This window comes from Ceratina calcarata, unplaced genomic scaffold (genome assembly GCF_001652005.2).
Source record: "Ceratina calcarata isolate Rehan_Ccalc_2016 unplaced genomic scaffold, ASM165200v1 scaffold568.2, whole genome shotgun sequence".
Classification (NCBI taxonomy): Eukaryota; Metazoa; Arthropoda; class Insecta; order Hymenoptera; family Apidae; genus Ceratina; species Ceratina calcarata.
This window is the reverse complement of record NW_017176883.1, coordinates 290593-304052: the sequence shown is the minus strand read 5'-3', so window position 1 is coordinate 304052 and position 13460 is coordinate 290593. Positions and strand designations below refer to the sequence as shown.

The following is a 13460-nucleotide window of genomic DNA, read 5'->3' as shown; positions in this document are numbered from 1 at the left end:
ATAAAATTGGTTCTCCTAATTCTTCGTACTAATAAGTTGGTAACTTTCCAAATTCGGAATCCTTTGTCTCCTCCCTCCCCCACGTGTCTTCCCTTAGTGATTCGTTCGTTTCTTCATTTGTTCCTGTTGAGTCCTGCTGTACGGTTGTTCGTTCGAGTACGCTGGTCGTCGATCCTTCGATCCTTTGTGTCTATTGTCTAACGAACATTGTGATACATAACTGTAACTACGATAGAATTTAGTAAGTAAAACAATATTGTTCGTAATTTAATAAACGCTTAAAAACTGTTAAAATTAGTAGTAAAATATAGGATATAAAAAGAACTGAGAGAAATCACGTGTTTGAACTTTTAGGTTATATTTCCTTGGTGTTAGAGAGAAACGAGCCAGTATTTCATCTTACTATCACTTAGTTTGAAATAACTAAACCGAGGCGTATATATATCGACAAATAAATAAGAAAAATGTTAGCTAGAGAAGACGTAAGCAGAGAGTTAATCTCTGCTGTACGTTATGGAAATCTAAACAGAGTCAGTGATTTAGTTAATAATTTCGGACTGTCTTATTCGCCGGCATGGTCCGGAGGATATGTTTTACTACGTGATGCTCTTGAAAAGCGCCGTAATGAAATTGCCAAATTGCTCATAACCAAAGGTGCCAAAGTTAATAATAAGACTGGAAAGCCTACAAACAAGCCAATTCACTTTGCTGTGATGAATGGCAACATAGAAATCGTTAGAATGCTTATTGATAGAGGAGCTCAAGTAAATGTTAGAAATAAATCTGGCTCTACTGCATTACACAATGCAGTCCAAAATAAGATGTATGATATTGCTGTATTACTTTTATCTCATGGAGCCAATGTCAATGCACGAGATAACACTGACAGAAGACCGTTGCATCTCGCTACAGCAAATGCTAGCATAAATATCGTCAGAATGCTTCTAAATAACGGGGCTAACATCGATGCAAAGGACAGATATGGATTTACTGTGCTTCATATGGCAGTTGACAGGCAATACGAAGAACTTACTCACATCCTATTGTGTAAGGGAGCAGATGTGAATATAGTAAACATGTATGGTACAAATCCCCTTATCCTGGCTATTAAAAATGCCAATAAAAATATTATTAAAACACTTCTAATGAAAGGTGCCAATCCTAATGCTAAGAATAAATTTGGTGCCATTCCTCTTCACGAGGCAATCAAATGTAGAAAACCAGATATCGTCCAACTACTTCTATCCAATGGTGCTGATGTCAATGTGAGAGATATAAACGACGCAACGCCAATTCACTGTGCTGTTCAATATCCAGATATCGAGACTATCAAGATACTCCTAGACAGTGGTGCTAATGTCAATCTTAAAGATGGAAACGGTGTCACGCCCCTTTCAGTTGCGGTCAAGAGAGGTATCTCAGCAATCATTCAGTTAATTCTAGATCGAGGAGCAGAGGTCAACGTTAAGGATTATTCCAATCGAACACCGCTCTCTTATGCAATTGAGAGACAGCAAGTACATATTGTTGAACTGCTCGTAAAATATGGAGCTTGTATCGATAATTGTTGGATAAAAGGTTATACACTGTTTCATATTGCCGTTGAATATGGTCATAAAAATATTGTTGAATTGTTTTTGAGTAAAGATATTAATATAAACGTTGAAGGGGAAAGCGGTGAAACCCCTCTTTATGTTGCTATCAAGAGGAGACGTAAAGAAATCGCTAAAGACCTTTTGGAACGAGGAGCTTCTGTCAACTGTGTATGCACTTTACCAGACTGGCAAGGGTACACACCATTACACGTAGCATGTGAAAATGGTTTAACAGAAATCGTCGAACTACTGTTGCATAAAGGCGCTGAAGTCAACGCTATCGCTAGTCAGAAGATAACACCAATATACCTTGCTACAAGATCAGGACATCTGGACATAATTAAACTACTACTGGACAATAACGCCAATGTTGACGCGCAAGACAAGAATGAGAAAACCATACTACATTTGGCCGTTGAACAAGGACAACCAGCAATAGTTGACGAGATTTTATCACATTCACCTAACATTAATATCGAGAGCAATCAAAATTCACTTCAAGTTGCGGTGTGCAGGCAACAGAAAAAATTTAACCGTATCGTCAATTCACTCTTGAGGTATGGTTTTATGGTTAACACTGAGGATCAATGTGACGTCAAATTGTTGCTTGATGCCGTTAAAAAGGGGTATCTGACAATCGTGGAGAACTTCTTGAAATCCGGTATCGATACTAATAAACTATACGGCGCAACGGTTAATGAGAAAATTACATTACTGCACGGGGCCGCTATGCACAGGCAAAAAGAGGTAGCCAGGCTACTAATTACTTACAAAGCTAATGTTAATGCCAAAGATTACATTAACAATACACCAATATATTATGCCATTAAAAACGGCGATTTAAAATTCACGGAATTACTTTTGGCGAACGGTGCTGAAATATACGATAAACCAGAGTTATTAGGTATTGCTTTGGAGAAAGGATGCAAAAAAATCGTTAAAATTGTTTTAAAACATGGTCTAGATGTCAACGCTGTGGATATACATGGGAACTCAGCCTTACATCATGCACTTCTTTCTAATGAACTACGTCTTGCCGAAGACCATAATGAGAACATCTTCTGTACCACAGCAGATATCTTTAAGTTCCTGTTAGAAAAAGGAGCTAATGTCAATGCGAGAACCAAAACTGGTTTAACATTACTTCATCTAGCCATTCAGAAAGGAGACGATCATGTCGTACGAACTCTTTTGGAATACGGTGCCGATATCAATTTGAGAGATGATAATGACGCCACAGCGCTTCATTTTGTTGCGCAAAAAGGAGGAGAAACAATTTGCAGTTTACTAGTCAATAAAGGAGCTGATGTCCATGCTAAACAAAAATGTGGTTTAACGGCGCTACATCTGGCCGCTGAATCTGGTAACGTATATATCATGAAAATTCTGATTAATTCTGGCGTCGACGTTGATGCCGTAGAAGCGAACGGTAATACTGCACTTCATATTGCATCCAAAATCGGACAGAACAAAGCCGTTCTAACTCTTATGCAAAATGGTGCCGATGTAAATATCGTTAATAAAGACAATAAGACAGCGTTCCACTTTGTTAAGTATGGTAATGAAGAGTCTTGTGATGAAAGTTTCTCCGATAGCAACGACTATTCCGATGTCGATAGTTTCGAAGATAATTATGATAATGACGCGTACGACAATTATTACGATTACGATTACGATTACGATTTTGATGATAATTATGATGTTGGTTTTGGATATGATTTCCCCCCTTTCGACTTAGATTTCTTAGACTTGTATGACCGTCAGTCTGAAGATTGGTCCGATTTCTCTGGCAGTAGTATGGATTACAATCGAACGGTTACGATTTTCCAAGAGCACTTAATTAAAATGTACAATGCTAACTTATATGTGAATCAAGAAAATTTGCGGGAACTTAAAGTCACGAGAGAGGTAAAAGATCAGTCTGTGTTTCAGAAAAAATGTGCGATAGAAATAAAGAAAATGAAAAGTAAAAAAATTCATAACACTAATATAACATTCCATGATATATTAGCAAAACGCTTGGACAAAGTAGTATCATACGTTAGAAACGAAAATGTTGTTCAAGTTTTGAGATCGAAAGATTACGAGACACAATTTCCTGTTTACGCAAGTATGATAGACAGCCGTTTTAGGAAAGCTATGATACGAAAGGAATTGTTAGATGAGATCGTTAAAGATTTCAATGGCTTGATCAGCAGCACATCTTATTGCTTACCGTATAATTGCATCCAAGAAATACTCAGTTACCTAAGTAACAATAATCTAGAAATTTTAAGAGGTGGTCCACCTAATAAGGGGTTCAAACATTAAGTATGTACAAAGTTAGAGAACACTGTAATATATAACTTACTATTTTTGTATTTATTCATTAACATTGATATTAATAAATTTTTATTTTGTACTTTATTTACGATATTTTTTATCTTTCCTTTCCATTCCTTCCTCTAGCTTCCTCTCGCAGCTGTTCCCCGTTTTACGCAATTCTCCGTGTCATCAATTATTTCTACTAATTGAAAATATTCTCTTTTCATCAGCTGTCTTTCCTTCATCTTCTGACGAGTATTTCAGAAATTAGACAACCTTCTTTGTCCTCGACGTTCTTATTGCACTCGTCTTTAGAATTATATTTCACGTATAGTGCTTGATTCTTCGGAAATATTTATTGCATCGATCTCAAATGCTTTAGGACACGATTAGGCAGGCTGGCGAAGGTATGAATTCTTTCCTAGTTGTATTAGCAATTACGAAGTGAATTCAATAAGGGAAAGCACAGTGGAGCACGTAAAAACAAACGATCGATTCAATTCAACGTAATCGTCATTCAATTTATTACATTTGTACATATTTAGTCTTCTACGCTCCTGTCGTCGCGTACTTGCATTCTTCCACACACTTGCACCCACGCACCCATTATTTTTTCCTCGCCTCTCACGCATTCCTTTTCTCCTCCTTTCATCTTATACGATCCGAAGTTTAATCGTAAGTGGCTAGACTTTCCCCAACGAAAAAAAAAAAAGAAATTCACGTATTCGCACGCATCGGTATCAGGCAGACAAAAAGGACGCTTCTCGACGGTCGTATGGACCGTGCCTGGTACATTACTGATGTAATTAAAATAGCACGTTACATTTGAGGACGACTAGCCGTTCTTCGTCTTATCTATTTATCATTTTCTCTCGTACAGTTTCAGTTTTAATTCTCCCTCTTCCTTGTCCCTACTACGATCTTCCTTCTAGTCCTTTAATGTCCCTTACTTCTTTTTACATATATATAATATATATANTATGTTATATATTTGCGTGTGTGTGTCTTTTCTGTTAATTTTTAGTATAACTTTTTTTTTAAATAGACGATTACGCATTGCCTCCTGTAGGGGCGAAGAACAGACTCGAGAGGCACGCGGCAACAAGTACACTGAATAACACGTTTAATATCTGATTTCATCTCTTGTACTTATTATTCGCGTAACTATTTTAAGTATTACGTGTATATAGTATACGCATATGTGTGCACGATCTGTGTATGTACGCATATATGTATGTATATACTGTCCGTCCTAATTTTTATGTTCATTTGTTCACCCTTCCCTGTTCCAGCACGTTCTCCCTCTCACCCTTTATGGATAGAAGCATCCCCCGTCGCTGCGGAGCGTCCACGTACACGTGAGTGGACACACTTTCTTCTCGTCCCTAAACTTTCTCTGAATCCCTTCGCGCGTCATTCTCGCTAAACGACGATAGACGTGCGGTCGCGAGTCGGCGAACATTCGCGCGCGGTCACACGATCATCCCTGTGGCTAGAATAAACTATAATTCGGAGGTCGGTCGTCTAACGCTATCGAGCTATTGAGACACGGTCGTGGTGCCGGAGAAACGCGCGAATCACACGTTCTAATCGTTTCTGCTTATGCGTGACTGTACATATATTTATAATGGGTATTTATACACGTATATGTATATTGTTACAAATACATCACGATCTCTACGAACGAAGTACGCGTTTTGATTAAAAGGTCCAAGAACCACGATGCTTCTCTTTATCTTTGTGCCACCTAATGTTGCCCGTGACGTATTGCTCCGTCGTCTTCATTTATTCAAAATGAACGTTCTTACGCACGGTTCTATTGAATTCATGTAATGCCAACAATTTCGAATCGATCGTCAACGACCACTTTACCATATTAATAGAATAGGCGTGATTGTGCGTACGAGATTCACGTTAGACCTTTTAAACGGAGTAAGATTTTACTTTTTCCTCGCTATTCAATTAACATAGTCGATACGGCTACGTAATTTCGTTTGTGCACTACGGACTGGGACCGTACTATCGTTCGATCAAGGACAGAATCTGTCCACGTTTATTGCATTAAATGAAACAAGTAATTCGGTCATAATTAGTACAACAATTTGTACGTTCCTAGTTCCTACAGAGAAACACTCCGAATGAAACAGATTGATTTTCTCTTAAATAAATCGTCGCTACGATTTCGGTGTCCTATACTGGTGGCTATGAGAATCAGATTCTTTCGGTCGGTCGATCGATCTTTCGGTCCAGTCTACCGCGACTTTCTTCTTACCTTCGATCCGTCGCAAAGCAACGGGTCGACCTAAGTAAGGGATCGTTAACATTTGGCGACGTACCAATGTTTTAAAACGAAGAGGTGTCCGTCAGCGTCTGTTCTTAGAGCGGGCACCACTACCGCACGAAGGTTCGTCAACGTTCGTCAACGTTAAAAGGCATAAGAATCGTGTTTTTTTTTTTTTTTTACCTTAATTTCTCTGTTCAACTTTTACTTAATACTTTATAATCTCCTGATTGCTCATTTGCAATTTGTTGAATTTATCCCCGACAATCGTTAAATATTACCGCACGCGGTAGTATCAAAATAAACCACACCAAGTGTATAGAATATTCGTAAGTGTATGTATGTACAGTAGAGTTTTTCTTCTATCTTACTATATGTATATATATTTGCATTTTTTTTTTTTTTTAGATTTCTTCCGTAATTCGTCCGCACCCCCAAGTTTGTTTTCGTTTTATGTTTTTCCTTTTGCTTTTATTACAAAGTCGCACTACTGTTCGTTTCTTCTAATCTGCTGCTCGCCCTTGTTTTTGCTGCTGTCGCCTAGTTCTATCACCCACGCCTACGCGCTCGGGTATTTTTCTCTTTTCTTCTCTTCACCGTTCGTTTTCGTATAGGAAATACACTACGATTAAAGTATATCACAGATGTTAACGAGAAGAACGCTCTAGGAGGCGAGAAAACAAAAACGAAGAGATGGAAACGAGGAGAATGTTTCTCTCATCGTTGGTCGCCGCAGGATCAATCCGGGATTTTGTTCACTTTTAACACGGCTAGCTGGCATCGGCGATAGCTTTCCACGAGAAACCGGCGCGTCGCGTCGATCATTACCAATTGACATAGAGATTAAAGATTGTACGAGTTTCAATTTGTATTAAAGATTATCACAACATGTCGAAGTCATAGCCTTAAGTTTCTAATCGTTTACGTTACATACTTCACGTTACGAACTCTGTGCTAATCGTCTTAGAGAGTCTCTATTAGAGTCAGCGTGAAAGAAGTGACAAAAATACCATTGTAGTCGACTAAGCTAACGTATGAACTGGCTGCTTTATCACTTTAGCCAATGGTAACAATATATTTGTTCGCCCTTACTCCTCCCACCGACCCTTCGACCATTATTTTTATTATTCACCACCGGCGCGAAGGTTGGTTTCGAGGAACGAAGCTCTTAACGTCTAATGTCAATACACGATTGTTCGTCTCACGCAGCTAAAATCTTCGTCTCGCGGATCGCGACCAGCGAGAAGACTACGCTACTTGCTACTCTCTTTTTTTCTTATTTTTTTAATTCCGAAATCGTTTTTTTTTTTTCTGTTATCTAGATTTTCTGGCACTTCGGTAATTACCATTTGTTTTTCTTCTATTTCTTTGCTTTTTCTTTAATTCTATTTTCTTTGGTTTGGCACCTTTCGTTCCTCCGTCGAGAGCTACCCACGATTCCGAGTCGCGGCTCTTTCCCTCTCTTTCTCGAGAATCTCTCCTGCGAACGACACGTTTGCTGTGTTTTCTATTTTTGTATTCCGACGAGTTGGAGAAAAAGGAAAGGCGAGAAAGTGTGGTCCGATTAATTGCAATTGTCGCGCAGACAAGGTTTGTTCGTTTCTTCTAAAACGTCTACCTAAAATTTGTCTCTATAATTGTCGACGCGTAACTACGTCGTTACTCGACCTACCAATTCCTACGGATCGACTTCCACGACGTTTCATTAACGGAACGTAAGATCGTTTCCGCTGGCAATAATAGATTGTCATAGGTTTTCTTCTTCCCCTTCCTCTTTTTTTGTTTTTACTTTTTTCTTCGTTTATTTACTACGTGTGCAACGTCGCGCATGGCGCGCGCGTTTCTTCTCTTCACGGGCAGAATTTCAGACACCACGATGGAAAATTTCACTGTCTGTTCTCGTTCGACTCCCTCGGTCAAGAGCGCGTCGTTCAATTCACCTCCTCCGTCCCTCACTGCCCATCCATTCGACCCTCGTTCCCGAAAAACGGTCGGCGATATTTGCTTCCCTACTTTGGCAAAGTTCACGGCGGCAAAGTGACTAGAATATAACGACTATATTGTCATGCACTACAGTCTTTCTTAGAGCCCAACGTTGAACCCTTGCAGCGCGCCCCATGGTACTTCGCCGTGGATACCATGGCCGGCTAGCAATCGCGTAGAAATCTGTACCCGGTTACTCGCTAAGACTCTTACTTCCCATCCGTTTAAAAGAAAGCAAAGTGAAAACGCAAGGAGACAAAAACGACGTCGGTCGACGATCGTCCCGAATTAAGAGGGATCCGGTGGCCCATCGGAGGACGGCCTGTCGGATCTCTCCTCAGTCTCCTCCATCTCGTCGCTCTCGTCCTGGACCGCGGTCGCTGAGGAAACGGTCGTCGACCCATCCAGCGTCTCGTCGTTCGATCTCCTCCTGCGACGGCTGTTACTGCTCGTCGAATCGGTGTCGTCGACGTATATCCGAACGTCCGTACTGACCACGGCGGAGATCGGTTCCGGCATGTGGACCACCGCGCTCCCGTTTCTGCTTCCACTCGTGCTACCGTTCCCAGTGCCGCTCCCGCTGACGCTGGTGCTACCCATCACGCTGTCGCTGGTGTCAACTGACATCGGCGAGATTTCCTCGGACCTCTCCTCGGCCACGTAAATGTGTCCGTAGCTCCCCATGCGAACGACGCTCGGCGTCCCTGGTGCCAAGGGCCCGCTCTTCAACTTGGACGGCCTCCTTTCGTTAATGACCGACTGCACGTCGAAATCGTCCGTCGGCGGCGCGGACACCCGTCTCTCGTTTCTCGTCCTCGCGTCCTCGGTCTTGACTACGGCTTTATCGCCGTCCGGGCTGGGCGCTTTCGAGGCATGGCTCCCGGTACCGACGCTCACGTTCGTGTCCGACTGCGACTGCACATCGCTCGACGTTCTGCGCGTCAACGTCGCCTTGGACGGGTAGATATTGGCCGTTGGCATAAGATAACGTTCGCTGCTTAACTTAGGACAGGGTAGAGCGGTGACGGAACCGGCCGGCGTCAGCAGGGTCGGCGGCTTTACGCTTAGCAGCGACTTGCTCTCTGGTTCGCTGGTCGCCTGTAAGGAAAAGTTAACAAAAACTCATATCCGATGCTTGATTTTAATGTACACGTCTCGAGATAGGTTTACGTACGTGTAACCTTTGACGCTGCACGGGAGCAGCGTCTCGATCCGGCGTGTAGCGGCTGCGTTGAGGAATAATTCGTGGCACGCTTAAATTGTTTACAGGCTTCTCGAAGACTTCGGTGACCTCGAAATGCATCGGCAGTAAGGATCTCCTCTGATGGTGGCCCGAGTGAAACGTTTGTCGGCGTTTCGATTTGAATTTGGACGGTCTTGAACTGGGACGATGGTACGAGCTGCGCCGCGACAACGACACGACCATACCCTCTGCAACAGAATTTCAGTCATCGCCTGAGCAGAATCGTCGCAAAGTGAGTGCATTTTTTAAACCATCATACTTTACGTTATCGTAAAATAAGCAATTTTTCGATATTTTTTGCGAACGTACCATCTGCGCCTTTCTCCCGTGGTGGATTGTAAATAAAATTCGCGGGCAGGGAACGAACTTTGGCGAGACCCGGTCTGCTAGCGGGAATCTTCTTGTTCGCCAAGATAGACTCGCGTTCCTTAACGTCGTCGTCCTCCAGCTCACCGTCTTCCCTCATTTCTCGTTTCACCATTTCTTCTTCCTCTTCCTCCTCTTTCACGTCTAACAATTCTTCCTGCTCTTTCATTTCTCTCTCCAGCTGCGTTTCCATGTCGAGTTCATCTTCCATCTGAGAAACGAATTTCAGTCGTTTGATCAATCACACGATTGTAAAATGTTAAGAAAAGAGACAAAAAAATTGACGATGAGGGAAGCACCTTTACCTGTTTGTGGCTCTCTTCGAGGTGCTTCATAAGCACGGCGACGACGACGTTAACGAGAACGAATTGTGCCATCAGCACGAATATTACAAAAAATATCGGGGCTATTACGGTGCTCACGCAGCAGTTTTTCACGCAATCCGCTGCATTGTCGCAATCGTCCCTCAGAGTGTCCTTCATGATCCCGTTCCAATTGTCGCCAGTCGCTACTCGAAAGAGCGTCAGAAACGCCATTCCGAAGTTACTGAAATGGGCGTGCTCGCCGAGACCCTGGCAAGGCGTTATGTCGGTGCATTCTGCAATTCATACGTTTTACTTTACTTTACACTCGGCCGATTGAATTTGACCTGAAAGAGTCGCGATACTCACCCAAACGACCGAACAGTTCCACGCCAAGAGCTGCAAAGATGAAGAAGAGCAAAAAGAATAGTAGACCCAGATTCCCAACTTGCGGCAACGCCTGCATCACCGTGTCTAACAGGGCTCGTATTCCCTTCGCCATTTTTAGCAATTTCAAAACTGTAAACAACGTGTCCTTTAACATTTGCCAATCTACATTTTTTCCTCCGTCGAGCTTACCCCTAGCGATTCGCAGTACTCGCATCACTCGGATTATCGTAGGGTTTATAGGAATGATTTTCGACTCGACTTCTTCGAGAACTATACCAACTACTGACAGTATCACGATTCCTACGTCCAACTGATTCCATCTGTTAAAAGAAATCACACTTCTTACTGAACTTCAAAGTAGTTTAACTGGTCCAAGTCCGATTAAGGAGTACACGTGATTCTTTTTTAATTTAATAATAGTAAAATATAATAATCGCATGTAACTCGTACGAAATGGGACTCGATTCGACTTCGGGTTTGAAAGCGTACTTGTCTTTGAGGTACAGATGTAGACCTAATGCGAGGAGTTTCATAAACGATTCCAGAATGAAGACCGCGGTGAAGAAATAATTGAATATCTTTAGAGCGTATGTCAGGGCTTTCGGCATCATGTAAAACTCCATTGCCATGGTGACGACGTTCAGGCCGATTACCGCAGCGATCGCTAGATCGAAATACTTCGACGTCACCACGTTGTGAACGAACAGCCTCGATTTCGAGTAATTTATATAGTAGGGTGGCTCGTGCATTTCTGGAACGATATACAATAAGCATCATTCTCTCAGGGATCGACCAACACAAGTCGTCTTTCTTACTTCGCCGTTTCTTCTCCATTTGCAATGCTCGTTTAGCGGCTCTCCTCACGCGCTCCTCCTTCTCTTGTTCCTCGCGGCATCTGTGAAAATTTTCTACCACAACCCCCACGAACATGTTCAAAACGAAAAAACCAACGAGCAGGATGAATGCTATGAAATAAAGTAGCCGCCACTCCGAATAATTTTCAATTGGCTGAAACAGGGAAAGAGAGACTTAGCTTAAAAATAGAGTTTTCACAATTTGTCATCGTGAATTTTTCTAAAGAACTTTTCGAGACGTTCTTGGCGTACGTTTCACGAGTGGCTCAAGGGCAGGAGCGCGCATACACAATAAATTAAGTGGTACTACGGAGTAGACAATATGGAAATAGGATTGGCACTCGAGGGTTTACCTGTTGATCAACGCCGACAGCGTCAAGCCCGGTGTACATGATATTGACCCAGCCGTCTCTCGACGAGAGCACGAACAACGACATCAGCGCTTTCCCGAGATCGTCGAAATTATATTTCTTGTTGAGCCAAACGTTGCGCTCGTCGGCCATGCAGTCGCTCTTAGTGCGCACGTTTTTAATGTCAGGCCCCTCGCAATAATAAAAGGCACCCTTGAATAGCTGCACGCCCAAGATACCGAAGATTACGAAAAAAGTACAGCATATCAAAACGATGTTGCCGATAGGTCGTAAAGAGGACAACAATGTCTGAACAACCAGCTTCAAACCAGGAGCTCGATTAATCACCCGTAACGGCCTTAACGACCTTAAAAGTCTAAAAACCTGCGAAAAGAGCGAAACAATTCAACGATTCGTACGAAGACAAACAGTTTCTGTTAAAAAGTAGAGATAGAACAATGTACCCTCAATATTCCAAAGATCCTTGGACTGCTCGATGACAGTAAGGACATTGATAAGTCGATTATGGAAATGATCACAAGCACTCCGTCCATGATGTTCCAACCTGAAGTAAAATAAGCGTCGGAGCCGTACAGCATACCAGATGCAACGACCTTCGATAAATTATAATTTCTTCGTGAAAAAATATCCTTCGTATTCACTTGGAAAACCGAGAAACCGAGAAAAAAATCGTTTATTATTCCAATACACCCACAGGAGTCTGAAACGTTCGTTGCTTCCGTCCATCCAGCAGAACAGAGGATTTTAAAAAATGTTAATGAGCAATTTTTAAAATAAACGATTTTTTCCTTCTCCCGATTGTAACTATCTTATTATATCTTATCATGTTCACCTTGGTGAACATTTCGATAGCAAACACCCCGGTAAAAATATAGTTAGCAGTTGCTAAAAAAAGTCTTTCCCCGCTGTCGGGTGGTATGTTCGGCCGTTCCATCGCCAGCGTGATGCAATTGAGACCGATGAAAAAAAGGACCACGTTATCGAACCACCTCTTTTCGACCAACTGTCGACATAAAACGCGGAACCTAGAATAGATTTAACGTTGTATCAATCATTACATCGCCAATACCTGAATTCTAATTAATACACCGCGGATTTTTGTAGAAACACATAAAATCCACAATCTACTAATTAGTAATAATCGTTAAGTCTACCTGTTGTTCGATGGAAAAAGATAGAGCGAGTAATCATCGCGTTCCTTAAGGCAACCTTGGGGTTCGAAGAACATGAAAATCGCTTTCAGCCTCGCGTTACCGGTCGTGCTCCCATGCCCGTTCAAGGGCGGCGTCTGTTCGTCTGTACGGGGATTGTCATCATCTTGATCGGGAAGTCGTTTTATTCGGGGCAGTGGACCAGTCTCCATTGACAGATTATTGATTGTACGTGAGCATTGCATAGGCACCTCGTCCAGAGGCAATGTTTTCCTCGTCGGCGATTGAATAGCCTCGTTACCGCGCAGCGAGTTCCTCCGCGATAATTCCTCGCTGATCCATCGCATCTTCAAAGTATCACATCAAACTCGATTGAAATTTCTAATTATCGATCCGTTTTTCGATTTGTTAAAAATCTTCATTTTAAGAATTAATCATTTTTCACTTGTTTCGTAATGTAAAAATTTAATTCGATTTTATGATTCTTCGAGATTAATCAAATTATGCATACAGAAATATTTATACAGAGGTAATTTAAGGATGTATTGGCTATACAGTCAATCCCAAAAGATTATGTGCCTTAGAAAAACGCATTTCCTATAATTAAAAAGAAATCAGAC

General features: G+C 41.9%; 2 protein-coding genes and 1 long non-coding RNA gene across 9 annotated transcripts in view; 2 read left to right on the top strand and 1 right to left on the bottom strand.

Annotated features, from left to right (window-relative positions):
- The window catches only part of LOC113464854 (uncharacterized), a 43007-nt gene that overhangs the window by 428 nt on the left and 29119 nt on the right, over positions 1-13460 (top strand). Inside the window, exon 2 of the long non-coding RNA XR_003389702.1 lies at positions 9433-9638. This is a non-coding gene — a long non-coding RNA (uncharacterized LOC113464854). The remainder of the gene's footprint in view (positions 1-9432; positions 9639-13460) is intronic.
- Positions 105-4001, top strand: LOC108629387 (ankyrin-1-like). Its single transcript, XM_018032032.2, has 2 exons — positions 105-241; positions 355-4001. The coding sequence occupies exon 2, from the start codon at positions 465-467 to the stop codon at positions 3903-3905; it is 3441 nt and encodes a 1146-aa protein (XP_017887521.1). The 5' UTR covers positions 105-241; positions 355-464; the 3' UTR covers positions 3906-4001.
- Positions 4395-13460, bottom strand: part of Ca-alpha1T (Ca[2+]-channel protein alpha[[1]] subunit T) — a 51898-nt gene continuing 42832 nt past the window's right edge. For all 7 annotated transcript variants that reach the window (XM_018031987.2, XM_018031985.2, XM_018031986.2 and 4 more), the window contains 12 exons: positions 12844-13187; positions 12522-12714; positions 12133-12282; positions 11672-12052; positions 11280-11472; positions 10954-11215; positions 10654-10784; positions 10444-10593; positions 10078-10370; positions 9716-9983; positions 9338-9594; positions 4395-9261 (listed from right to left, as the gene is read on the bottom strand). In XM_018031987.2, the coding sequence (XP_017887476.1) occupies positions 8452-9261; positions 9338-9594; positions 9716-9983; positions 10078-10370; positions 10444-10593; positions 10654-10784; positions 10954-11215; positions 11280-11472; positions 11672-12052; positions 12133-12282; positions 12522-12714; positions 12844-13187 (3432 nt within the window). In that variant the 3' untranslated portion in view covers positions 4395-8451. The remainder of the gene's footprint in view (positions 9262-9337; positions 9595-9715; positions 9984-10077; positions 10371-10443; positions 10594-10653; positions 10785-10953; positions 11216-11279; positions 11473-11671; positions 12053-12132; positions 12283-12521; positions 12715-12843; positions 13188-13460) is intronic.